The 25,251-nt window shown below is 40.8% G+C and overlaps 1 protein-coding gene across 1 annotated transcript; it reads right to left on the bottom strand.

Moving 5' to 3' along the window:
• Positions 1-1,261: 1,261 nt before the first annotated feature.
• Nipal1 (NIPA like domain containing 1) lies at positions 1,262-24,520 on the bottom strand. Its single transcript, XM_029565708.1, has 6 exons — positions 24,391-24,520; positions 13,568-13,831; positions 11,245-11,301; positions 8,645-8,735; positions 6,034-6,194; positions 1,262-5,408 (listed from the first exon to the last, which is right to left on the bottom strand). The coding sequence occupies exons 1-6, from the start codon at positions 24,434-24,436 to the stop codon at positions 4,783-4,785; spliced, it is 1,245 nt and encodes a 414-aa protein (XP_029421568.1). The 5' UTR covers positions 24,437-24,520; the 3' UTR covers positions 1,262-4,782.
• Between the last annotated feature and the right edge of the window lie 731 nt (positions 24,521-25,251).

Here is a 25,251-nt window from a genome sequence, read left to right as displayed (position 1 = left end):
TGGTTCATTTGTCACAGCAAAATTTGAGAATCTTCAGAACCTAAGTGTACCTTCTCTCTCTCTCTCTCTCTCTCTCTCTCTCTCTCTCTCTCTGTAGGCGAGAGGTTGATGTCACATGTTTTCCTCTATCACTTTCTACGTTATGTTTTGAGACAGTCTCTCACTGAACCTGAGCCCACTGATTTGACTACTCTAGCCAGCTAGCCCCAAGAATCTTCCAGTCTCTGCTTCCTCAGTGATGGGATTACAGGTACATCACTTGGCCTACTTTTTACATGGATGCTGGAGATCCAAACTGGCCCTCATGCCCAAGCACTCTACCAACTAAGCTGTCTCTCCAGCCCTGTAAGCACAGCTCTTAATGGCTTCCTTTAAGCTGAAGTCAACGTGTTGCCGTGTTTTGTATACACACCTACAGCCGACTCCGGCTGTGTAGCTTGGATGTAGACATACTGCTTCAGTAAGCAGCGGACTCCACCACCACTCTTGGGTATTTCCATTCTGTGTACTGAGTACTTGGGGTGTTGAGAAGCTTGCACATTGGGCCTCATTCAGGCCCTAATAGTGTAATTTAAGGTACAGCACATTATGTCCTTCATTTATAAACTAGAGGAAAGAAAGGGTGTGGGACACAGGCAACAGCTTTTGTTTTGTACCCTAGACAAGACATTCTTTTGAATTAGAAACAACTGAGGGAGTTGTTCTCAAGCACAAGTTTGAATCCATGACAGGTATGCTGCCTTAGATATCAAGCCCTCTAGAGATGATTAACATATACAGGGGGATGTGTGCAGGTTGGTGGATGCAAATACATGTCATTTTGTATAGGGTTCTGGCTTCCACAGGGGTCCTAGAGCCAATCCCCTCACAGATACCAACAGACAGCTTTCTCTTTTTTCTTTTCTTTTCTTTTTAAGTCCCTGAGCAGAAGGAGATTTAGTTATACTAACTGCTTTGAACTTCTATCTTGTTTAATAAAATTGTTGGAGAATAAGACAGTTTATTTTGTTCAGGTGCCAAGTTGGCTCTACGGCAGATGGTTTTGTGCAGAGCCTTCTCAAAACAAATTTCAATTTTAAAGAAAAAGAAAAGGTAAAATTAGCTTCCATGAAGCTTTTCCCCTGACTCCCAGAACTTTCTTTTAAATATCAAAACAAAATGGGGACGGTTCTTGCCATTACGTATACTTTATGTTCATAAACTCCAGAAAGCATAATGAAATCACATTATTTTATTGAAAATGCACAATGTACAGAAATATTTAAAATTCATAAACTTTCTAAAATGAACAGTATTTGTAAGCATTTGAAAAATATAAAATCTCATGAACATAATTTATTCAAAATATTTGAGAACATTTCATACATTTATAGGTTACTTTTTCATAAAGCTCTGGAAGGTAAAAATAACATTTAATTCCATTTCACTGGTTTTATTAAGGCTTTTTTTCCAAGCTCAGGATCAAACCCAATGCCTTATGCGTGCTCTTGAAGCACTCTGCCACTAAGCTGCTCTGTCAGCCTGTTAGAAAAATATTTTTGCTGGAATAATTTTGTACCATGATTGATCTGGTATAATGATGGAATTCACTTTCACTTGTATTGTTTAAAATGAGCAGTGTGACAGAAATTGAGAAAAAACAAAGCATTTGTGAAGACTAGCGCTCAGTGGTCCTTATTGCTTTAGTAATAACAATGTGAGGATTAGAGTGTTTATTCAAAGAGAACTAATTTTTATGAGGTGCCTGTTATTTACAGATGCCTAATCCAAGGCTCTCTCCATGTATTTCACTTCAGATTTTTAGAAATAAGATAAGTGTTAAGTTAATCTGATGTTGTTAAATCTAATGGCTTTTTATGAACATCTTATACTATAAACTAAAATCATTAACTGGTGATCCAACAGTGAAATTATAAATCAAAAACCAAAACTGTTAACTTTACAGAATTAGCAAAAGCTTTCAATTTGTTCTCCCCTAGTACAACTTTGTAATCCTTAATGGCACGTGCTGATACTGACAAAAGAATCTTCAGATATCCACATGATGACAAAAATATATACATTAAAATGCATATGTATATGACACAAGTAATTTAGTGAACAGAGGGACCCAGCAGTTTATTCTTCCTTAAGCAGTATCTTCCTATGTGAGAAATACTAGTTTTTGGTCTTAGATTTGTAGTAGCATATTAATCTTTTAGTGTATACGCTCATCAATGACATTTCCAGAGAGCTTTGTCAACAGTCCATTGCTTCTCCACATATTACAACTCATGAAATCTCTTGGTCTTTCTCCTGGGCATATATGTCAACACTAGCTCATTTTCCAACCCAGAACATATTGATTCTTGTGTTCTAGGAACTTTTGACCTGTGCACAATGTACCAATGGCAAAACTTGACAGTTAAGGTGTCAAGTAACAAGTGACATTTAATAAATGTCTAAAATTTAAAATCACTAGAGTGGAGAATCACCACAGCCTAAGGAAAGATGTCAAGAGAAATGATAGATGTTCTCACCAGGAGGATATTCTGGAGGGACTGGTATAGTTCTCAATGTTAAAAAAAAAAAAAAAAAAGCTAAAAGAATTTGTACAGTTTTCAAACACTACCTTTTCAGAAGATAGTTTTCCTACAAACTTGTGTTCAGAGTGTATAGATCTGAATACAAAGTGAATCAGTAATGAACAGTGAACATGTGTTTGACTTGAGGTATCAGCTCATGGAACTTCCATGGATTATCGCTTTTCACAAACTTAGAATGCAGTAAATTGCACTCAATAGTAACCCCTGCTGAAGGGCTCTCTTTGATCGTGCAGTCACCTCTTAGAAAGTCAGTCGTAGCTCAGTAGGACCAGAAACGTTAAAGTCATTTTACTAGAATACTGAATAGCAGAGCTTACTACTTCTACCCTGGGAAGTGTAAAACAACAACAACAACAAAACCTAATAATACTTGATGTTACAACTATAGCAACAAAATCCAACCAACCCTAAAAGTTTCTTTTAAAATGAAACTTTTTGGTTAGGATACTCAATTTGTTTTGAGAGAAATATGTTTAATCTAGAAATAAAATAGCAGTTTCTTCTCTATAAATCAGTGACAGAAAATCTGTCCATAAATATTAAAGATCATCAAAAATTTATTCCTGCCATGAATCTGGAATGAGTTAGAAAAATTGCATGCAGGTTTTAGTGAGCAAAAGACACTTTCTGTAGGAGCTCTGGGTCTTTAAAATTATTTATTTTTAGCTTAAGTGTATGAGTGTTTTACCTTCATGTATGTAAGTGTACCTGTGTTGTGTGATGCCTGAAGAGGTCAGAAAAGGTTGTTGGATCCCCTGGAATTGGAGATCTGGATAGTTTTAGCTGCCGTGTGTGCTGGGCAGCAAACTTGGTCCTCTGCAAGAGCAACCAGTGCGAGCCATCTCTCCAGTGCCAGTTCTCAGGTCTTAAATTTTGTTTTCCAGGAATTTCACTCTCCCTAAACACTGCCCCATGAACTGAATGCGAAACACAGGCAAGATGAATTCTACAGAAAAGAATGCAACCTGCCACTAAGAAAAACAGGAGGCTGTGGCCATTTTGAAACTGACTGTGATTTCTTTACTAAGAGTGGAAGTGCCAAATTTTGAAAGAACCATTAAGATAATTTGTTCAAGCTTTTCACAAAGATTTTGTTAGTTGTTTTCAGTATGAGAAAACTTACCTTTAAGGGCTAAGACATTTGAGGAAAACTGGAGCAGAAAATAAACCTCACATAGTGCAGTGATTGCTTTACTAAAACCTCTGTGTCAACGAAGAAATCTATGGAATAATAATTGTTTTAAAGGAAGCTGGGCATGGTGGTGCATGCCTGTAACCTCAGCACTCAGGAGGCTGAGGCAGGGCTGTCATGAGCTTGAGGACAGGATGGGTTATATAGTAAGAGCTTGTCTCAAAACAAACAAACAAACAAACATACAAACAAAACCTTACAAAACCCCAACCTCCAAAAAATGGTACAAAATGAATATTATAAGCAACTCTAAAGCTGAATTTGACTCCTTCAGAAAAAATATTATTTTTTTATGTTATCCAGGTCATTGTTAACAGAATCTGTGACATAATCATTTGTGGTGTGTTCTATTCTGGGGAAGAGAAAAAAAATGTATTTTCTTTACCTGAAGACTAAAATGTTTTCTTCCTCCTTCTATCCTCCCTCTTTAGTTGGTAATAATGTGAATAAATTAAAATTAATAAGCTTTCTATATCCTAATCCACTAAAGAGTTGATTCCCAAAGCAGGGGCATTCACTAATATGTTGCTTATTTTCTAATTTAAAAAGAAGGAAGTTGGAGAAGAGAGGATGAGGCACCAGTGTTCTTGTTTCTTAGTTTTAATGACTTGAGATTATGACTCATCAGAGAACAGTGGCTAATATTCTGCTGTTAGAACACAATTAACGTGATCTGTGAATCACCCTGAGTCCAAGATCAGCCACCAAAGAAACAATGCATCACCTGGCAGTGCCAAATCTATTGTGACCGGAAGAAAGATTCTTCTGAGACATATATAACTTCCCAACTTCTTCTATGCTTAGGGAATGTTTTGATGGTTGCAAAAATGTAATAGAAAAACACAAGCCTTCTACAAGAAGATCAAAACTTGATTTTCAAATTTGGTGACCAAAGCAAAAGCTTTTTTACTTGTCTTCCCATCTAAAGTACTCCTTTAGTGTTAAATATACCAGTGTTACCAGGAGACCTTCCAACAGTAAGAATTTTCCTCTTCTCCAAGTGTTCTATATTGGTTGAAGTTCAGGTTTATGGTGATTTTGGTCATCAGTCCTGCTAAACAAGGTAATGTCATCATCATATCCTGAGGCTGAACAATCTACATTCTGTAGTAAAACATAACTGTTCTGGCCTTCTTTCTTAGCAGTAGATGTGAGCTCACTCCAGGTGATGTCAGTATTTTTAAAAGCATGTAGAAGGAAGATGCCATTGATGATGGTGAGGAACCCACTCAGGGTCCCGATGATATCTCCAGCTTTCATGCTATACCACTCCTGGAACAAGATGGCAGAGCAGGCTACCACCATGGATGTGAAGAACACATAGTAAATAGGAGTCACCAGAGACGTGTTGAAAGTATCCAGTGCTTTGTTGAGGTAGTTAATCTGTGTAGTTACCGATAGCACAAGCACAGCAAGCAAAATGAAGACCAGGGGATTCTTGTGAACCGGCTTCCATGCTAGGAGCTCCTTAATGGCAATTCCCAGGCCCTTGACAGAGGAAACGGAAAATGCTCCAATCAAAGAACAGATTGCAATGTAGACCAATATATTAGTCTGTCCCTTCTTGGGTGCCACAATCAAAATCAGCACCAAGGAAATCACAGTTATGATCACAGCAAAGAGAATGAATCCTGTTAGGAAGAGAAAAGAATTAGACTTAGGAAATGCTAACAGGACCACCTCTTTCTGAAATATTATTTAGTCACAAATTTGAAAACAAGTAAGGTTAAATAACAGCACCATTCTGTTGCTCAGTGAGTTCATAAAGTGCTTTATGAACACAGTATTTGAATCTTGCCAATATCACTGTGAAGCTGGGCACATACAGTGTTTTATATTTTTATTTAACAGTAAGTAGCAGAAATTTGGGTTGATTGTAACTCTTTTTCTCTGCTCTCCTTACCTTGTCCTTTCATTGCATAGCAGAGATACATGAACACAAAAATAAATTCTGTCACTGTTTCAAAAAACTTGTAATAAATCTTATTAATTTATAGCCCACAGCAAGCTGTGGGAACCCTATACCGTGTCATAACAAATTTCATTTCATGATGGGCATGGTGGGGCATGCTGGTAATGTTGGCACTAGAGACTGATAAGGGAGACTGTAAGTTCAAGGCAGTCTGGATATAGTGAGATTCTGTCTCAATAAACCAAACCAAAACCAAAAGTAAGCAAACATCCATATGTCACTTGATGAAGAGAGAAAAAGGACCATAATTTAAGTGTTTTTATTTTCAAAGATGAATCACTGACCTGGGTCTCTCAATTTCATTTCCATTTCATGCAAAGAAGTGACTTCTTCTTCTTGGGGGGCATGGATAACCATCACGGTGGACCCCAATATACTTAATACACAGCCTATTTTTCCATGAATGTTCAAGTGCTCATTTAAAAAATAGGAAGACAATATTGCACTGTTGAGAGAAAAATCAAATCAAATCACTGCAGTTCAACTGCCTTTTGATTCCACCGCAGCTCAGAGGTCACATTGGACCATGGGCTACTCTGAACCCCATGGTGCTGATTGGAATATGTTGTGTAATACTGGAAAGCCCCATGCTAGTTTTAAATTCAGAAATGATGGTCAGCATCCTACTGCTTTTACATCTGGAGAGCTATCACAGGTGTTCTGTATTCTTGTCATCGCCCATGACCTTCCAGAGGTCCTGCTTAATTAGCTCTCACCATCTCCTGTAATGGCAAGTGAAATGAAAAATATTTTACCTGAGTCACTGGCATAATTGAGCATCTCTTATCTGAAATGCTTGGGTTCTGACATGTTTCAGATTTTAGATTTTTTTTTCAGATGTTCAATATTTGCATATATATTATGAGATCTCTTGAGGGAGGGAACCCGGCAAGCTTAAATGAAAGATTCACTTATGCTTCATGTACACTTTACAGGCTTACCCCCAGGGTAATTTTACACGATATTTTTTATGTGCTCATGTTTTGATTGCACTCTTCCACATGAGGTCACGTATGGGATTTTCCACTTTATAGCTTTGTGTGTAGACTCAGAATGTTCACATTTTGGAGCATTTTGGTTTTGTAATTTTATTTTTGAGATAGGGTTTCCCTGAAGTCCCAGATGGCCTAGAACTCATTATGTAAACCAGGCTGGCCATGATCTCACAGAGATTCACCTGCCTCTGCCTCTGGAGTGCTGGGATTAAAGGTGTGAACCACTGCACCCAGCTGGCTCTGTAATTTTTGAACTAGGGATGCTCAGTCATTAAGAATATAAGTGATCACAAATGTTTCAAAGAAGGATATATATCTACTCGGAGACAGTTTAGTCAATAAAGTTGCTTGCCACACAAACATGAAGACCAGAGTTTGATGACCAGAACCCTTGTAAAAAAGCCAGTGTGGTGGCCCTTGTAACCCCAATACTGGGGAACTGGAGACAGGAGGATCTCTCGTGCTCACTGGCCAGGCAGTTTAGCCTAGTTATCCAGTTCCAGGCTTATGAGGGACCCTATCTCAACACCAAAACGTGGATGGATCCTGAAGAATGATGACACCTGAGATTGTCCTCTGGCCTAAACACCCCCCCCCCAACACACACGAAAGATACATACCTAAATAATAAGTACTCTGGAGTTGATATATAACTGACACACACTTGTACAACCATACAGATTGCCAAAACATTAAAATGCTTCCTTACTATCTGTTCCTGTGTTGGTATTTCTGCTATCTAATGCTGCCAAAGCTTTGGTTGTCATGCCTTGATCTCATGGAGCTCCAGATTGGCACTACCATGGCCCCAGAAAAGGTCACCCTGCTGCTCCACCAGTCGACTTACTAGGGTTCCTGCCCCACCATACTCCTGCAGTTGGTGTTAATTAACCATGACCTCAGCTTGTAAACAATTACCAGGTGCTTTCCTAGAGTTGCCCTCGTGTGGTCATTTGTGGGACTGCAGCCCCAGTGAGATGAGCACTGGCTTTAGATGCATGAACTCATCTAATCCTCACAAGTCCATAAAGACAGTGAGAAATGGGCGGGACCATTCGTAAGCTTTCCATTAGATACTGACAAGGAATAAGCATGGAAAAAATAGACAATAAAACAGTAGCCAAGTGCAAAAAGAGTTCATGGCTTCACTTGAGCACCTTCGCTGAGGTCATACATGGACCAACTCAGAAAAGTCCGACCCACACAACATGACACAGGAAAATCAAAGGGTCTCCAACAGAAGCATACAGAAGGCAATGGATTAATTTTACTGAGAGTTGAAATTTAGCCTAAACACCAGGCTTTTCAAAGTCTTCCTTTTAACTGTTGTCATTAACCACTATGGCAACAGGAAGAATTAAGGGACTTTGGCAATTTATTCAGCTTAGAGGTATAAAAAACAAAAACAAAATTCCACCAGGCTTCACCAAATCATCACAAATACACAATTACTTTGTTATCGGTGAGCCAAGCTCACTTGGTCATGGCTTTTCTAGGTAATAATAACATGAAAATTTAGTTACTATTTCTACTGCCATTTTTTTTTTTGGAGCCTTTCCAAATTATTTGATGATTTTTTAAAAAGGCAACAATGTAATTTTTTTCTTTGCCAGGGCTCAAACTCAGGGGCTTGTCTATGTAAGTGCTCTACTACTGAGCCACATTCCACAGGCTCCAAAATAATCTTTCTATATCCATATTATAGGAAACTAAAGTTACATGGATTGTTCAAAGTGTCTCAGGGGACCCAGACATTACTTGGGGTTTTCTATGCTTTGAGAGCTCAGGTTGCTCTGGAGTTTTTGTTCTGATATATTCTCAGCAGTATGTTTCTTACAGTTTAAGAGTGCTGGACGTAGTGAAATTCCTGCAGAAGCCAAGCTCCTTATTGTTCACCTACCTTATAAGAACACTCAGAGCACCGAGGGGGGTGACCAAGGTGGCAGGTGCAAAGGCATAAGCTGCAAAGTTTGCAGCCTCTCCTGCTCCCACTGGAAAGCAAGCAGAAATATGAGTAGACGAGAGGATCCATAGACTTCTAACGCAAAGACTTAAAGACCTATCTGACTGGAATGATGTAAGTTCTTCTTCTGGCAGGTGGCAAGGGATTGTTGTTACAGGACGCAGATCTACTGCAATCATTTGGTAATACCAGTTCAACTAAAGCTGGCCAACGAATGTACATTTTAAGTGACTTTCGATAGAGATTTTGGCTACTTCCCCGCTGAAATCGCATTTGGCCAGTCTGATGAAATCTAGTAGAGAACTTTGGAGTAAGCAGAAAATTATTCCATTTGCCTAAGAATAGCTACTGCTTTGCAATTTAACCACAGTAATAACAGCAATAAGCATCTTGTAAAATGAGAAGGCTTTCTAGAGATCTGGTGTCTGGCTGGAGGACAGCCAGGAATCCTATCACAGGCCCACGGAGTGAGGCATCTTCGAATTGGAGATGATCTACAAGTACGTGGTGGTGTCCAAGTAGCTCAAGAAAATCTAAGTAGCTGTTTTAAAGTCCCAAGCATGCACGCCTGACTATAATCCTTCTTATCTGAAGAACTCTAGGTTTACATGAGGTAGTGTGTTGCAAATAACTTCTAGAGTGAGAGAAATTCCTCCAAGCACTGGCTCTTGTGTGGGAGCCAGATTTTCTCAGATAGCACAGTTGGACACTTCCCCAGAGAATGTAGTATTTCATGCTGTCCAACTGAACCACAAAAACACGTCAGTGGAGTGATAAAACATCGGCATACTCCTTTTATTTTTCTTTGTTCCTTTGTCTACCTTGCTCCATGCCTCCTACCACTACAGGAGTGCTCAGCATTAGAACATCATAAAACATCTAAATTTAAAGAGCAATTAAGAGCCGCCTCTCATAAAAACAGTCATGGCACCTGTCTCAGACTATTTGGCTTTCTTTGAAGACCTTATGTTGTTTATAGTTTTTATCTTTATAGACATTGTTCCAGGAAAACATTAATTTCATACACTTATCACCAGATAGCATCCCTAATGCTGTTTTTCACTCTTTCATACTGTCATAACTTTTTTTTTTAAAATCTGGTAAGCATGAAATTTTAAATGTAGCCATACAATCGTCTTAATTTTCATTTTAAGATTTGTTTTTATTTCATTTGTGTGAGTGTATGTATGTGTACCATGTGCATGCAGTACTTGTGGAAGCCAGAAGAGGGCATTGGATCCACTGGATCCGGAGTTACGGGTGGTTGTAAGACACCATGCGAGGGCTGAGAGCCAAACCCCAATCCTCTACAAGAGCAGCAAATTCTTTTAACTGCTGAGCCATCTCTCTAGTCCCTATTATTTCATTTTAAAATGTGAGTGGAGAGTGAGGAGATATACACAGAGAATGAGAGAATCACTCAGATATATACTGGAACCTTCCTGAAACAATCCTGTAAATTTTTATTCAAATGAAATCAGCAAATAGATACAAAAAAAAAAAAAAAAAAAGCACTGTAAAAAATTGGAAAGGGCAAAAAAATGTAAATTATTTTTATTCATTATCCTTTTCAGATTACACCATTTATCAGGGATAAGGTACCCAAATTATTTCTTTTTTTAAAAAATATTTTATTGTTTCTATGTGTATAAATGTGTTGCCTGCACATATGTAAGGGCACCTGTGTTGTGCAATGTCATTAGTGGTCAGAAGAGGGCGTCAGATCCCCTGGAACTGGGGTTAGGATGGTTGTTAGCTGCCTTGTAGGTGCTGGGAATTGAACCCATGTCCTCTACAAGTGCAGCCAGTGCTCCTAACTGTGGAGCCATCTCTCTAGGCCCCCAAATTATTTCTTATAATAGGATTTCTTAAAAATCTGACATAGGTTACTTGGTTTTGGAAAAACCAAGGGAATCTTTAAGACTTCTGACTGATCTATAAGCTGTGTGAAACCACTTTTTATGATGTCCTGTCTTTGGAAGTCTCAGACTTGACATTGAAGAAAGTTCACCGGTGGCAAGAGGGAGAGGGAAGTCAAGGAGAGTGGCTGAGGGGATTATCTGTCTCCTGTGATAGCATCAAATTAGCATTTAAGAAGTGCTTCCCACCTAAAAGGAAGTCTGGGAGGAGGAAGAATGCTGACAACCTCATTCCCCGCCCTGCCCATACCTGTATCAGCAGCCATGTTTATCCTGTACAGAAGATGTACCCATTTCTGAGAGAATGTTGTCAGGATTGCCTCATAGTCAAATTAGGAATTTGGAAGATGAAGGAGGAAAGACTTTCAAGCCAAGGGGAAAACCGTGAGACGTTTGTGATACAATGCAATATTTGAAGAACACTGACTTCTCCCTTTGCATTCCCTGCCTGAGGGCAGAGTTTAGGGGGGACAGAGGCATGAAGAATGACCTATATGTAATTATATAAGGTAATATGTTATCACAATAATTTTCGTACCAAAATTCTACCCTTGCCAGGAAGAAAGAGAAATTAACTTTGATAACTACCATGTGTTGTACTTAAACTGATGAACTTACTTAACAGCAATCCTGCCCACCACAGCCATTCCTTGAGGTATGAATGTCCACCTTGTCCTGGGAAAATACAAACAAAAATTATGTTCTAAACTGGAGAAAGAAGGGCAGAAAGAACTGACTCCTCGCGAGGTGCTAAACATGCTGGCAAAGGGAAGGCCTCTGGTCATGTCAGCAGATACAGTCTCTGAGGGCAGTGATCTAGCCCTCTCCCAAGGACGTTTAAAACTTCCTATTTGGTCACCTTTGACTTTTATAGAAAGTTCTTTTTGCTTGTATGAAATTTTACTTAATTATCAAGTCAGTCACAGGTATAGACATTAAATATTATAATCTATGAAGTCTTTGTTTCAGCCATAGTTAAAACTAAAACAAAGTCATAATTTATAAGTTACACTGCCACAAAGGGAAGAAGACATGACGGTTGACACAGGAGCTTGAGAGTTTGGATGAATTAATAAAAGAGTGACAAGTGCCAGACAGATGGACTCCACGTACCTTTCACTGTGGCATACTGAAAAGGACAAAAAGCTCTTCTGAAGGTACCCAGTTCTCTTCCCACGACTCTAATCTGTGCCCTGGTCACTGCCAACGTGCTAGCTATAGACAATGGAACTTTCTCAATTTTAATTAACTCCTTGATCTAGATGATTTTATTATAATTAAACAGGATATATAACCAATAAAGATTATTTTGCTAAATAGTTTATGTTTCTTTAGGATTTTCTCCTTATAAAATCTGCAGATGACTAAATGGGAATCACATTACAACACTGGATGCTCGCATCTCTCATTTTGTGTTTCTTCCTTATGAGTTTTGCCTGTTTTCTGTTAGGGTATGAACTTCCTTAGTGACTGCAGTTGCTCTTTATATTGTCATATATTTCTTAGTTTCCCCCAGTGTATCATTTGACTTTTAGTTTCAGCTAATGTATTTTCAAAGAGGATATCTGTCTACCATCGTCTGTTATCTATTGTCCATCAATTCAGATAATCTTTTCCTTTACACAGCATAGATTTATGCTTAGGAGGGCTTTTTTTCTTGATTAAAAACATATTTTGTTTAACTTTAAATAACCTGGAATTTGTTTTGTTGAATGATATAAAATAGAACTCTTACATTTTTCTTTACTTTTCCCCCAATTGTTTCAATACCTTAAAAATATTTTATTTTTATTTTGTGTATATGAGTGTATTGCCTGCATGTACACCCAAGTCATGTGATACTTGCAGAGGTCAGAAGAGGGCATTGGAATTCCCTGGAACTGGAGTTATGGAGGGTTGTTGCTGTCATGTGGATGCTGGGAATTGAACTTGGGTTTTCTGAAAGAGCAGTCAGTGCTCTTAACTGCTGACCCATTTCTCTAGCCCCTGTCTCAGTGCTTTTAATTAAATAATTAATATTTTCTCACTGGTTTGAAATATATAACTTTTTAAAGTTTTGTATTAAATTGTTATATGTAATCTGGTTCACTTGTATATTTTCAATAATCATTCCTTAATTATTTAATTCCAGCATAAAATTGTTTTCATTAAGATAGAAACACGGTATATTTTTGGTGTCACGAATCTCCCTTACTCTGTACTCCTTTAGAAACTTATTTACATAATTTTTAGTTATTTATTTTTCCATACTGATCTAAGAAAAATATTTAAGTTTCTTATGACAGTACACTTCATAAAAATGAATAAAAATTCATGACAAATGAAGTCAGGTGGAGTCTCCAGGGACTGGAAATGTCACTTCAAATAGTGGCATCATTTTATTGCTATCCATTCATTGATTCAACAAATACGGGGTGGGTGCCGAACACGGTGAGGATGTGGTTCTTGCTCTCAAGAATCTACTATCCATAAACAAACAAACCTGCTCACAATACATGCACAACTATAATTGATTTTAGAGACAATAAAGAAAACTATTGTTTCAGTGCTAGAAATTGAGAGAGACCTGCCCATGGAGGATGGTGAACGGGGACCTGTTAGGCTGGTGAACTGTAAACCGAAGTCAGTATGGTGAGGGAGCTGATGAAGGGCAGGGAGAAGAGAATTCTGGGCAAAGGGAAGAGAGCTTGGGGTGGAAGGAACTTGCTCTATTTCAAGAATGAAAGAGGAGAGGACTGGGAAGGTAGCACAAGACCAAGTTGGAGAGGTATCAGGGTGTCCTTTATGTAGGAGGCCAGACACTGGGTGAGAGAGCTGGCTCCATCAAGGGCATAGAAGCTAAGACAGAAGCAGCCAGTGATGGTGTCTGAAGGACTGAGGTCTCACAGGGATTATCCCTGTGGCTAGAAACTGTCATGTGTCCACTGTGTGCGTTTCTTACCTGCTCTAGTAATGCCCTTGTTGGCCAGTTGCAAGAGTCCCTTCTTTTTCAATATGAAACTGGAGCCGATAAAAATACTGGAGCTTATGGCCAGTAGCAGGCCCACATAGAGACTGTACTTGTTTTCTACATTTGCTGAGATGCTCAAGTTGGTTATGCTGGAATTCAGGTCTGTGTAGAGGGCAGGGTAAGGCAGCAGTGACACGTTTGTGATCTCACAGGAAGCCTGGGAGGAGTTCAGACAGACCAAAGACAGCACATATCCTAGAGAAAAGGAAGAGAGAGGTGTTAGGAAGGGAAGGGGGTTATGTAAATGCTTATCCCTTTCTGCAAGAAACAGGCATGTGAGTGGGAAGAAACATTTTACTATTGCAAGCAGGGAAGTCCCTGAGGGGTGGTCCCCAGGCCTGCAGACACTTTCAAATTAACTTGCACAGGTGCTTAAAAATGATTTAAAATTCTTTCGTTGTCACTGTTTAAAAATGAGAGATTTTACATGAAATTCTGGGATCCTCCTATAAGTGAAAAGATCTGGCAGTATGTAGGTCTTGGTTACAGTAGGAAAGGATCCTGCTGGAGCTGGGAGGTTGCTGAGAACCGGCTTATATGCCTCAGTTTATCAGTCTCCCACATCCACCTCACTCCTGATCAGCATGCCTCTTGGAAAGTAGGGTTTGTGACTAGGGTGGAAAGGCCTCGATGACAGCACAGGCCTCTAAATTATCCTATTACAAGAAAGTTAGCTAACCCATTTGGTGGGGGTATGAACTGTGTATTCCAGAAAACACATTAAATTTTGATTTTGCATACTACTTTGCCCAGAGAAGATGCTTTTTCAGGTCAACTGATTGACCTGCTCCTAAGTAAAACAGAATTTCATAGAAAACTAATTAAACATCAGTAGGCTTTTTAAAGGATAAGATTTAAGGAACAGTGCAAATCTACTGGGACAGCCCATTATCATAAATGTTTTGGAAATTTTAGGCTAAGCCCTGAAATACTAAGTAGAAACATTTTACACTATGTAACAAAACTTGTACTAGTCTATTTCCCACTCGAACAGCTAGCTACCAGCAAAGTGACACTGTGACTTACACTCTATTTGCTCTTTTTTTTTTTTTCCTTATAAAAAGGCAAAGTGCCCTGCTACAATTTATCTTAAACAAAAAAGGACAAAGGAAAATTATCAAGTTCATCTTTGGGATTCAACAAAAAACAAAATAAAAACAAAACACAGCAACTTTCTGGGCATGGTGGTACATGCCTTTAATCCCAGCACTCCAGAGGCAGAGCAGGCAGATCTTTGGGAGTTTAGGGCCAGCCTGGTCTACATAGTGAGACCTTGCATAACAACAAAGAAACAAACACAAAAATCTACAACCAAAACAACAACCCTGGTTTAACCTCCTCCAAATCTGAAGAAAATATATGAACATATTAAGACAGTTTACAAATGACTTAGCAAAAAAACCTCCAGAAGTGGTTCTTTGTATGTTCAAAAAGCATTCTGGGCTGGGTGTGGTGGCACACACCTTTAATCCCAGCACTCGGGAGGCAGAGGCAGGAGGATCTCCGTGAGTTCAAGGCCAGCCTGGTCTACATAGTGACTTCCAGGACAGCTGGGGCTACAGGGAGACCCTGTCTCAAAAAAAAAAAAAAAAAGACCCCCCCCCTCCAAAAAAAGCATTCTGAAATCATCAAATTTTTACCACATGCAAAGTTAGAAAATAGCCTTCAAGTTTAGGTCAGAAAATGGTCACGTTGTTATTCTCAACATTTCCTGACTATGATTTTGTTTGTGTAATGTAAACATGAAATGGCTTTACCTCAGAGATACAGAATAGATTCTGAGTCAAAACTTCTAAATATACCAAGGAGAATTGTATTATTAAAGCGATTTTTAGAAATTGTTTACATAAAGGGAAATGTTCTTGCAAGATGTTTAAAAAGAACTACTGCAAATTTTTATACCAGCCAGCTCTTTTAGTAATCTTATTCTTTCTACTGGGCATCTCCTCTAAATCCCAAGAAATAAGTGGGGAGTGGTGGCACACACATGTAATTCAGGCACGTGGCAGATCAGATCACAATTTCGAGGCCAGCCTGGACTACATGGGACACAACAAAAACACAACAGCCAACCAAAGAAACAACAAAGAACAACACACAAGGGAAAGTGACCTGGGGAGTGCTTTGTTAGTTACAATTCTGACCACATTCATTCCTAAGAAAACATCTGACTTGCCAAGGAATTCCAGGCCACATTCATATCTATTACCATAGTAAAGTTAAACAGTTAGCATAACCATTTCAAGACTTCATCTCCAAAACCAGGGTGGGCGGATCTCATTCCAGAGAACAATATGCCTTCTAAGCTGTTGACACAGCAAAATGTTTCCTGAATTTTAGGGGATGTGGGGGCCGCAGTGACAAGAGAGTACACAATCTTAGCTGCATTTTCTGAATTCTCACTGTAAGTGGCAGACATGAAAACTGTGAGTTTGATGGCAGGAAAAAATAATAAAAATCTTGCTTGGCTATTGACCTTAGAACTTCAATTGTTTTATGCTTTGGGAGTATTCAGGGAGTAAAGCCCATAGCAGCTGGGACTGAAGGAAGGAGAGACTGAATGTTGGGATAGAGGGTGTGGAAGGGCACAGGGCACCGGGAGGGATGGGTGGGGCAGGGTGTGTGGGCAGAGACTCTGGCTTGTTTTAGAGGACTCAAAGCTATCTCTAATCAGACTTGGCTTCTCAGGATCCTGAGAAGCAAAGTAATTATGCAGCAAATTGAATCTGGACTTTATTAAACATAGAAAGACTATTATATTCATTACTTTCTTATTTTATTAGATACTGTCAGCTGCTTTTAAAGTGACTGTACCAATTTATATTCCTGCCAGTAGAGCTTGTTTAACTTCTTTGTTATTGCTGCTTTTCTAAATATTGAGTAATAAATTGTTGGGAAATATGTGCCATTTGTAAAGAAATAATACTCAGATGATATCAATGAATCAACTACTCAGTTTAGGAAATAAAATATCATCCTTTAGAGGCAACACATATCCTGATTTCTTGTTAACATTTTTTTCCTTGAAAAAGTGATTTCCACTGGGCGTGGTGGCACACGTCTTTAATCCCAGCACTTGGGAGGCAGAGGCAGGCGAATCTTTGTGAGTTCAAGTCTACATAGGGAGTTGTATTCACAAAATAAGAACAGGATGATATAAAAGAGGAACAGAGAAAAAAAAAGTTGGGCCCGATACAGCTCATATATGTAATGCTAGTACTTATGAGACTGAAGCAGGAGGATTGCGTTTGAGGCCATGCTGAGTTCCTATTAGCCTGAGGACACAGTCTGAGATCTTGCTGCAGGGGGGCGCAGGGGGACCAAAAAACCTTCCTATACTATTATATCTTTAGTAGTCTAGTTGGCCTCCTTAAAATTTTTGCTACATTTATTTACTTACGTGTGTGCATGCGGCACAGAACATGTGTGACATTCAGAGGACAAATTACGGGAGTGGGTTCTCTCCTCCTACTATGTGGGTCCCAGAGGTCAATCCCAGGTCCTCAGACTTGACAGCAAGCACCTTTACCCACTGAGCCATCTACCTAACCCAGTTTGCTATTTTTGTACTTTATAAAAATACAATCATTCAGAATGTGTTCTCTGATGACTTGCTTACTTTTAAAGTTTATCTGTGTTGACATGTGTTCTATAGAATTCTCCCCTGTGACAGTGCTATGCCTAAATTTTCTTTTGTAGTTGGTTGGTTTTTAGATAATGGTATTTATGTTCTTACAAACAGCACTGCTAATGCTTTTGTACTATGCTGAACTGTATGAAACTGGTCCTTTGATTCTGTAAAATAGCATTTATATAGTTCAAACTAATATCTATCTTCTATATACAGATGTAATTAAAAAGCAATGTTTTTAAAAAATTTGAGACAAGGTCTCATTGTATAGTTATGACTGGCTTGGTTCTTGCTCTGTAACCCAGGGTAGCTTACAAATGGCAGCACTCTTCCTGTCTGAGCCTATTAAATGCTAAGATGAAAGGTATGAGTCACTAGGCCTGGTCACAGGTATAACTGTTCACACACACACACACACGGACACACGCATGCACACACATCCTTTTAAATTTTAAAAACAAAGTTAGGCATTCTATAGAGTTACTGATTTCCCTACTATAAGCTCCACTCTCTGTGTCGTGGGTGAGCCTATTAAATGCTAAGGTGAAAGGTATGAGTCACTAGGCCTGGTCACAGGTACAACTGTTCACACACACACACACACACACACACATGCACACACGCATGCACACACATCCTTTTAAATTTTAAAAACAAAGTTAGGCATTCTATAGAGTTACTGATCCCCCACTATAAGCTCCACTCTCTGTGTCGTGGGTGGGCTGAGGGGTCACACTCACTTCATCTCCTTACTTCCACATTGACTTTGACTCAGTTCTACAGGTGTCTTTTATAGTTTTGTGGTTAAAGCATAACCTGTCTTTGCTCCCAGAGTTATTTGTAGGTCTACTGACTCATACATACTGCTGACCAATTCTAAACTCAGGGGCACTGACTGATGGAAGACATTTTAAAGGAACTGATGCCAAGATTTCAATGTTTGACCAATGTTATATAACTGTTAAAAGGCAAAACCAACTCTTAGTCTTTTTGTTTCAGAAAATTATAAACATGACATACAAGTACAGGTAGTAAAATAGTAATAGTTATACAGAGGTGAAATGCTATCATCCCTCAAAGACCATATACATCTCTAGAGAATAGTTCAATTATGCAGTTTATGGCACAGAATATAACATTTGAGTTCTAGGAAGTCTGGTTGCATAAAGCTATGCTTTTGATTACTGTAATATATTTCCAGTTAAAGAAAACATTGCCTCAGTATCTAGTCTTCTGTGATTATTCAGTGTGTCTTCACTCCCTTGTTCTTCCTGTTGGCGAGCTGCTCTTCCTCTGCTGTAGTGTGGATGTTAAATATCTCTGAAAGGTCTGTGTGTTTAAGGGCCTGATCCCCGTGGTGAACAGTTTTGCCCTGCTACATGCTCCTATCATGATGCACTGCCTTGCTACTGCCCCAAAGCAATGGAATGGACCCCCCAAAGCTGTGAGCCCAAATGTACCTTTACTCTTTATAAGTTGATTATCTCCATCATTGATACTGGGCTAATTTGTTGGTAACCAATGAGAGGTCAGCAGAGGCAATATGAAGACATGCTTCAAATTGCTTATGTAGTTGGGTTCTCTCTGTCTCTGTCTCTCTCTGAGACAGGGTCTCTTGCATCCCAAGTTGGCCTTGAATTTGCTATACAAATGAGGGTGACCTTGAACTTCGGATCCTCCTGCCTCTACCTCCTCTGTGCTATGATTACAAGCATGCACAACACCTGGTTTATGTGATCAAGTTGAGGGCTCTGTGCATTCAAGGCAAGCACTCTATCAACTGAGTTACATCCCAGCCTAGTTTACTGTGTTGCACATCTGTAATTCTCTGAGCTGCTCTTGGCCCTTCAGCCTGAATTCCACATAGGAAGAAAACACACGGAGAAAACATGAGTACACAGCAAGGAGCCAGCCACAGGCAGACATGCAACCTGAAGTAGGGACCTACGGAACCCAGTCTAGATTAGTTCCCCTCAACTGACCTTCAGACACATAAGCAGGGATAGAGATACACACTTCAAATGAGAATTGAGAAGATACTGTTGATTTAAAATCTGAAACCTTGCTCATATGATGAAGCCCATACCTAACACTGATATCAGACCTAGGAACTTGTGGCTAGACAGGACATAGACATTAGGGGAGAGCCTAATACTATTATTTTGCTATAGCTAAAGTGACTTCTAATGACTTACTGTTATACCCAGAGATGAATGCATCTCTTAATTCTCACTAGAGAATGTCCCTTATGCAGCAGATGACGATTTTAACACAGAATTCCACAACTGGCCAATGTGTACAGAATAAGAGACTGCAGAGTGCTTATCCCTAAATTTCAAACTTTTGCCTCCCTAAGACTCAGGGATCATTGTAGAAGATGGGGAGGAAAGATTGTAGGAGCCAGAGGTGGTGGATGGACCAAAGGAAACAGAGGTTTCCAGACAGCTGAGAAGTTACTCATATGAACTCACAGCAATGGTGACAGCATGCACATGCACCACATCAGCTCAAGCCAGACAAAATCCCAGAATAGATGTGAAGAAATGGGTAAGAAACTCCAGCCCTACCTGACAAAGTATTGTCAACTGATGGCTCCTGGGAGAGGGAGAGTCAGTTTTCTTTAAGGGTGTGACACTGGGTAGGTTAACCAGGCTCCAGTGGATGGGGGCAATTGGGGGCACAAATTTAACTCTTTAGGCATATATATATGAAATTAGGTGGGGGCATAGTAAGGGGGTGCAGATAGGGGAGGAGATCTAAATATGGTAAAAATATATTGTATGAAATTTGCAAAAAAAAAATCAAATAAAATCCTGTATCTTTCAACCTTCCCATGGGGTAGGGGGCTGTTTCCACACTTTACCATCAATATATCAGACCTATTAAACTGCTAAAAATGAAGTCCCTTTGAAGTAAATCAACAGTTTAAAAATGAAAATGCAGGAAAGGGTATTTAAGGAATATTGGCATAAACTTGCATGTATATCAAGGGTTTTAAAATCAACTGTTTGCCAGGCATGGTGGTGCATGCCTTTTATCCAGCACTTGGGAGGCAGAGGCAGGCAGATCTCTGAGTTTGAGGTCAGTCAGGCCTACATAGCGAGTTCTAGGCTAGCTGGGACTACAGGAAGAGCCTGCCTCAAAAAGAAGCCCCTCCAAAATAATATATTAAAGCCAATTATTTATAGTTCCTATTAAATATCAGACTCAGCAATGATTATCATTGTCTTCTGAACAATTTTTACTGGAAAATTTTTTATTACTTTTAAGCAGTGTTTAACTTTGGTACTTAAGAAATCTTTAGGGGCTGTAGAGATGATTCAGTGGTTAAGCCTCCTGTAGAGGACCCAGGTTCAATTCCCAGTACCCACATGACAGCTAATAACCATCCATAACTCCAGTTCCAAGGGATCCAACGGCCTCTTCCCATTGCATGACATGGGTATACTTACACATATGCAGGCAATAGAGTCATACACATAAAATAAAAATAATAAAATATTTTTTAAAAAGAAATCTTTAGAAGTTAGAAAAATATCTTGCCTTTTAGTTTTCTCATTAAAATTTTCCAGTGCATCAGACAAGCAGTAATATTTTGCAGAATCAACTTGTCTTAATAATAAAAATTTGATCATTTGATGGATATGGAGAAATGTTTATCACATGGATATTCTTAGAGTTATGTGTCAGAAGCATGAAAATGGATAAAATGGATGGTACTGTCTCTGAGAGCTGTGGGCTGGATAGCTGCTCTAGTTCCAGCTGATATAACAAAACAGCATTAACTGTGATATTTAACAACAGATATTTCCCACAGCTCTGGAGGCTGAAGTCTGAGATCAGCAGGGTAGGTGATGGCATCCTTCCTGTGGTAAAAATAAGCTAGGTAGTGAGCTCTCGGGCTTCTACAGGTTTGACAACGTTCATCAAAAATCCAAGCTACAAAAATGAAAAAACTTTTGTTTTGTTTTCAGACAGGGTCTCCCTGTAGCCTCAGCTGGCCTGGAACTTGCTACCTGATTTCACAGAAATCTGCCTGCCTCTGCCTCTGGAGTGCTGGGATTAAAGGTGTGTGCCGCTGTGCCCAGATCAAAAACATACAAGTTTTGAGCACTGATGTGACATCAATGGAAAATTCCACACTATAAAACCCTGTTTTATGCAAGATAATCTTAAATTATTTTATGAAGCTACCTCAGGAAATGCATATGTATAAAGTTCATATGAAATATGTGTGAACTCATCATTCAGACTTGGGTCCTATTCCTTTCATCTCATTATGTTCATGTAAATATTCCCCAATCCCAAAACATCTGAAATCCAAAGATCGATCCCAAGATTTTGGATGAGTGATACTCAGGCTGTAATCTCATGAATGAAAGCTCTCTCAGCATGACCCAGTTACCACCCCAAGGCCTCATTCCTAATCCCACCACATTGGAATAAGTTCTTCCACATAGGAAGTGTAGGTGCTAGGCAGGCACCTATAGGCAAAATGTAGGTCCAAATAATTCTGTATTTGTTTTGATCACTAATTATGAAGTCATGTTAGAGTCTCTGGCTCAGTTTCTGTAACTGTTAAGATGGAAAATTAATAAAACTCACAGAATTTAATTAGGTCTGAGGGCAAATGGATGTTTTACATGAATGATTTTGAAATTTCAGGATTTTGTCTATCAATACGGAAGTAGAAGATACAGCCAATTCTCAAAGGGTTTCAGTTCCTTAATCTCCTCTTCTTAAAACCAAAGATAGTCAGACCATGAAGACAGGAGGGATCAACTCTAAACACTGTCAACAGCCATAGCCAGGAAAAGCAGCTCACTACATAAAAGAAAAAAATTGTAAAACTCTGGATTCCCCTCTACTGGAGTCTTACTTTTCCAACTCCAAATCAGCTAAGAGCTCCTCAGGTAAGTGGGAATCTGTACATGTCTTTTTGTGGGCCAGTCTTTCTGTCCCTTGAGTCCTTCCTGATTCCACAGTCCCTGATACATCCTAGGTGATATCTGTGCTTCTTAACATTTGTCATGTTTCCATCTGTTGGTCTGTTAGAAGATGTACAAATAGTATTGAGAACTGCCTCACCCCCCCCCCCACAAATCCTTCCTACATATTTGTTTGTCTTTTTTTAAAAACAATAATTTTGGGTTATAAGGTCTTTTGAAGTATTCATAGTTTCAAAAGTCAAAGTCAAAGTGCAGTCTTAACTTTTTCTTCATGAAAGTCTAATGGGACTATTTCTCAGGGCTCGTGACTGACTGCCTCATCATTTTGGTCACTTTTTCTAAGGGACCATTATCTGCCATGCTTTACTGCCATTGTAGGCACAATTTCTGTTCACTTGCTTCTTGAATATTACCTCCCCTCAGGGCAGTCAACTGAAAGGGAGTAGGCACCTAGCTCTAGAATCAAGGAGCCCAGTGTCCTGAAAATCCTTTCCTAGTGCCTAGGCCAGTGCTTGGCTCACCAGACTCTTGTTTGTCTTCTCAAACAAATCAAAAGAAACCAAGACTATGCCTATGTCTTGCCAGGCTCTGAACTGTGTTTCCCATGGAATCTGACCTGCACCTGGACTCACAGCTGTAAGCAGGCAGATTCTTCCCATTTTACAGAAGTCTCAGGCTGCTAAGTGACAGCTGAGAAGGCTCTCTGAAGCTGATGCCTAATCTCCACTACAGGTGAATTCTCCTCTTTCCCACCAGCTTCCAGCCCAGTTAGTCATGGAGATCAATAAGCACTTGGCTATTTCTTGTTGCAACTAAATGCATGATGAGTAAAGCAGGAAGATGATCCAGAGGTCAAACAAGTGGATGCAATCTACTTAAGATCCTGAACAAACAAGGGTAGGGTGCCTTAGCAACAATCTAGCTTATTGGTTTCATAATTATTTAGAAAAGGACATAAACCCCCACTGTCTAGTAAGTAATCCTAGGCCCAGCTGCCTTCGGAACCACGTCAATTTTGAAATAGTCAACCTTTGCAGCATTTTCTCGGATGTGTCTTTTCTCTTTTTTGCTAGCTGTTTGATGAGCTCCTTCCCTCCACCCGTGTCCCCCGTCCCCCGTGTCCCCTGTCCCCCTCTCCTTACCTCCCTCCTCCCTCCCTCTTTCCCTTCGTTTTCTTTCTATTTCTCTATTAAGGAATAAGCTGGAGGAGCTAAGGAAAGAACACAGAAGACAGCAACTTCTCAAATGTACACTTCTCACCTGACAGCTCACTGCCCGCTTTCCCTTTATGTCATTAGCAGGCGGTTAGAAATGGCTTTCCGCCTGAAAAGAGGCATTTTATTTGTAACACACACCCACTTCCCAAGGCTGCCCCACTAGTTCCCCTACTTTATTCCAGGCTCGCTTGAGTCTTCTGCGTTGAGACTGCACGAAGCCTGTGGATGTGGTGAACTTCTGGCAAATGGCAAGGGGCCGCGCCCGCCCCGGGATTTTACTGGGCGAGGTGGGGGCTGTAAATCCCAGCCCAGCACGCGGTGAGAACTTTCGAAACGGTGCGCCCAGTTCCCTATTTCCACTCCTGCCCAGTTCTCGCCCTAAGCACCTGAAGTGACGGCACCCCGAGTCAGATGTGAGGCTCTGGTTAGAGATGTTGCATCCCCAAGCCTCGCAGAGGGCCGGGACCAACCCAGTATCTTCCCCGGGGAGCAGCGCGACCTCCACGGCCTGCGACCCCGTGGAGCCAGCGCAGGGCACAGCGCGGGAAGCACGCTCTCTGCCTGGCAAGTGACGTGGACCTCGGACTCTGGAAATGCCGTGGAGCCAGAGGAAACTTCCTCCTGCGACGAAACCTGGAACTCTCTCCTTAGCATCCCGAATTTCCCCGCCACACAGGACGCTGTAATCCACACGGTCCGGGCACCAAGTGGGCGTCACGCCCGTCGGGTTCCACGCAGGCTTTCCCCACCGAGCTTGGGGGTACTGGGCACCGACGAATGATTACTGTCGGGTTCACCCGGCTGACCGATTGGAAGTACAGGATATGAACGACACCTTTAGGAATTAGGAATCGACACTTTTTCTCGGGTTTAGTCTTATTCCGTGACCTCCCATCGGGTCTGTTGGCCACCCAGGTGACAGGTGTCCTCATCTGTCCTCCCGGGGCAGACACTCACCTTCTCGGCAGGGTTCTCCGGGCGGCAGCCTCACCTGTCCCCCCATGGCCCGGGGACCGGGCTTGCCCCGAGCAGGCACCCTCTTCTCACCCACCTGGGCCTCCGGTCCCCAGGGACCCACTTTCGGGAGGAGCTGCAGGGTCTGAGAAGGGTGCGCGCTGTTTCCGCCCCCTTAACACCCTTGGCCAATGAGGATGGCCGGGTGGGTCCTCCGAGGGAGCCACGCCCCCTGGCCTGGGCGGAGGGTGGAGGCTAATTCTCCCGCAGCTGGCAGCTGCTGTGGCTCCCTCTGGTCGCCAGTGTGTCGGTGGGGTGGACCTGGGGCTGCGCAGGTGCACAGACCAAAACCTCCGAGACACCTGACATTGAAGCCGTGAGGTCACAGCGTGGGTGCGCCGAAGCAAAAGGGGAATTTAGTGGAGGAGGGCAGCGTGTTGGGTGGCCCGCTTCTGGCTGTCCCCGGACAGGTGTCCTGTGGGAGGTCTTCCGTTGTTGGCTGTTTTGTGCACAGGTTGCTCCCTGCTGGGGTTCTGTGCGGATTTCGCGTTGAAGTTTATTTTGGGAGCTTGCAAACAGTCTTGGCGTACCCGTTGTGTCCCTTCACCCTTCCACTCTCCAACATCCACTCCATTTGTTTCTAACCAGCGGGCAACCCTCTCCAGCAACGCCCCCTCCCCCAGTCGTACATGTACACGAAATAAGCTCTTAAGGGAAAAGCAAGGCCCAAACTGAAAAACCCTATTCCCACAAAGTAACAGTAGCTGACGTTTAGGCCTTCCTTGTCGAACCTTTTGTAGTATACAGGCACATATATGCATTAACTCATTACATCTCACAGCACGGATTAACCCAGTTTGCAGA

Source organism: Nannospalax galili, unplaced genomic scaffold (assembly GCF_000622305.1).
Source record: "Nannospalax galili isolate Female #2095 unplaced genomic scaffold, S.galili_v1.0 scaffold318, whole genome shotgun sequence".
Lineage (NCBI taxonomy): Eukaryota > Metazoa > Chordata > Mammalia > Rodentia > Spalacidae > Nannospalax > Nannospalax galili.
The sequence above is the reverse complement of the archived record's forward strand: the minus strand, read 5'-3'. Positions and strand labels throughout refer to the sequence as shown.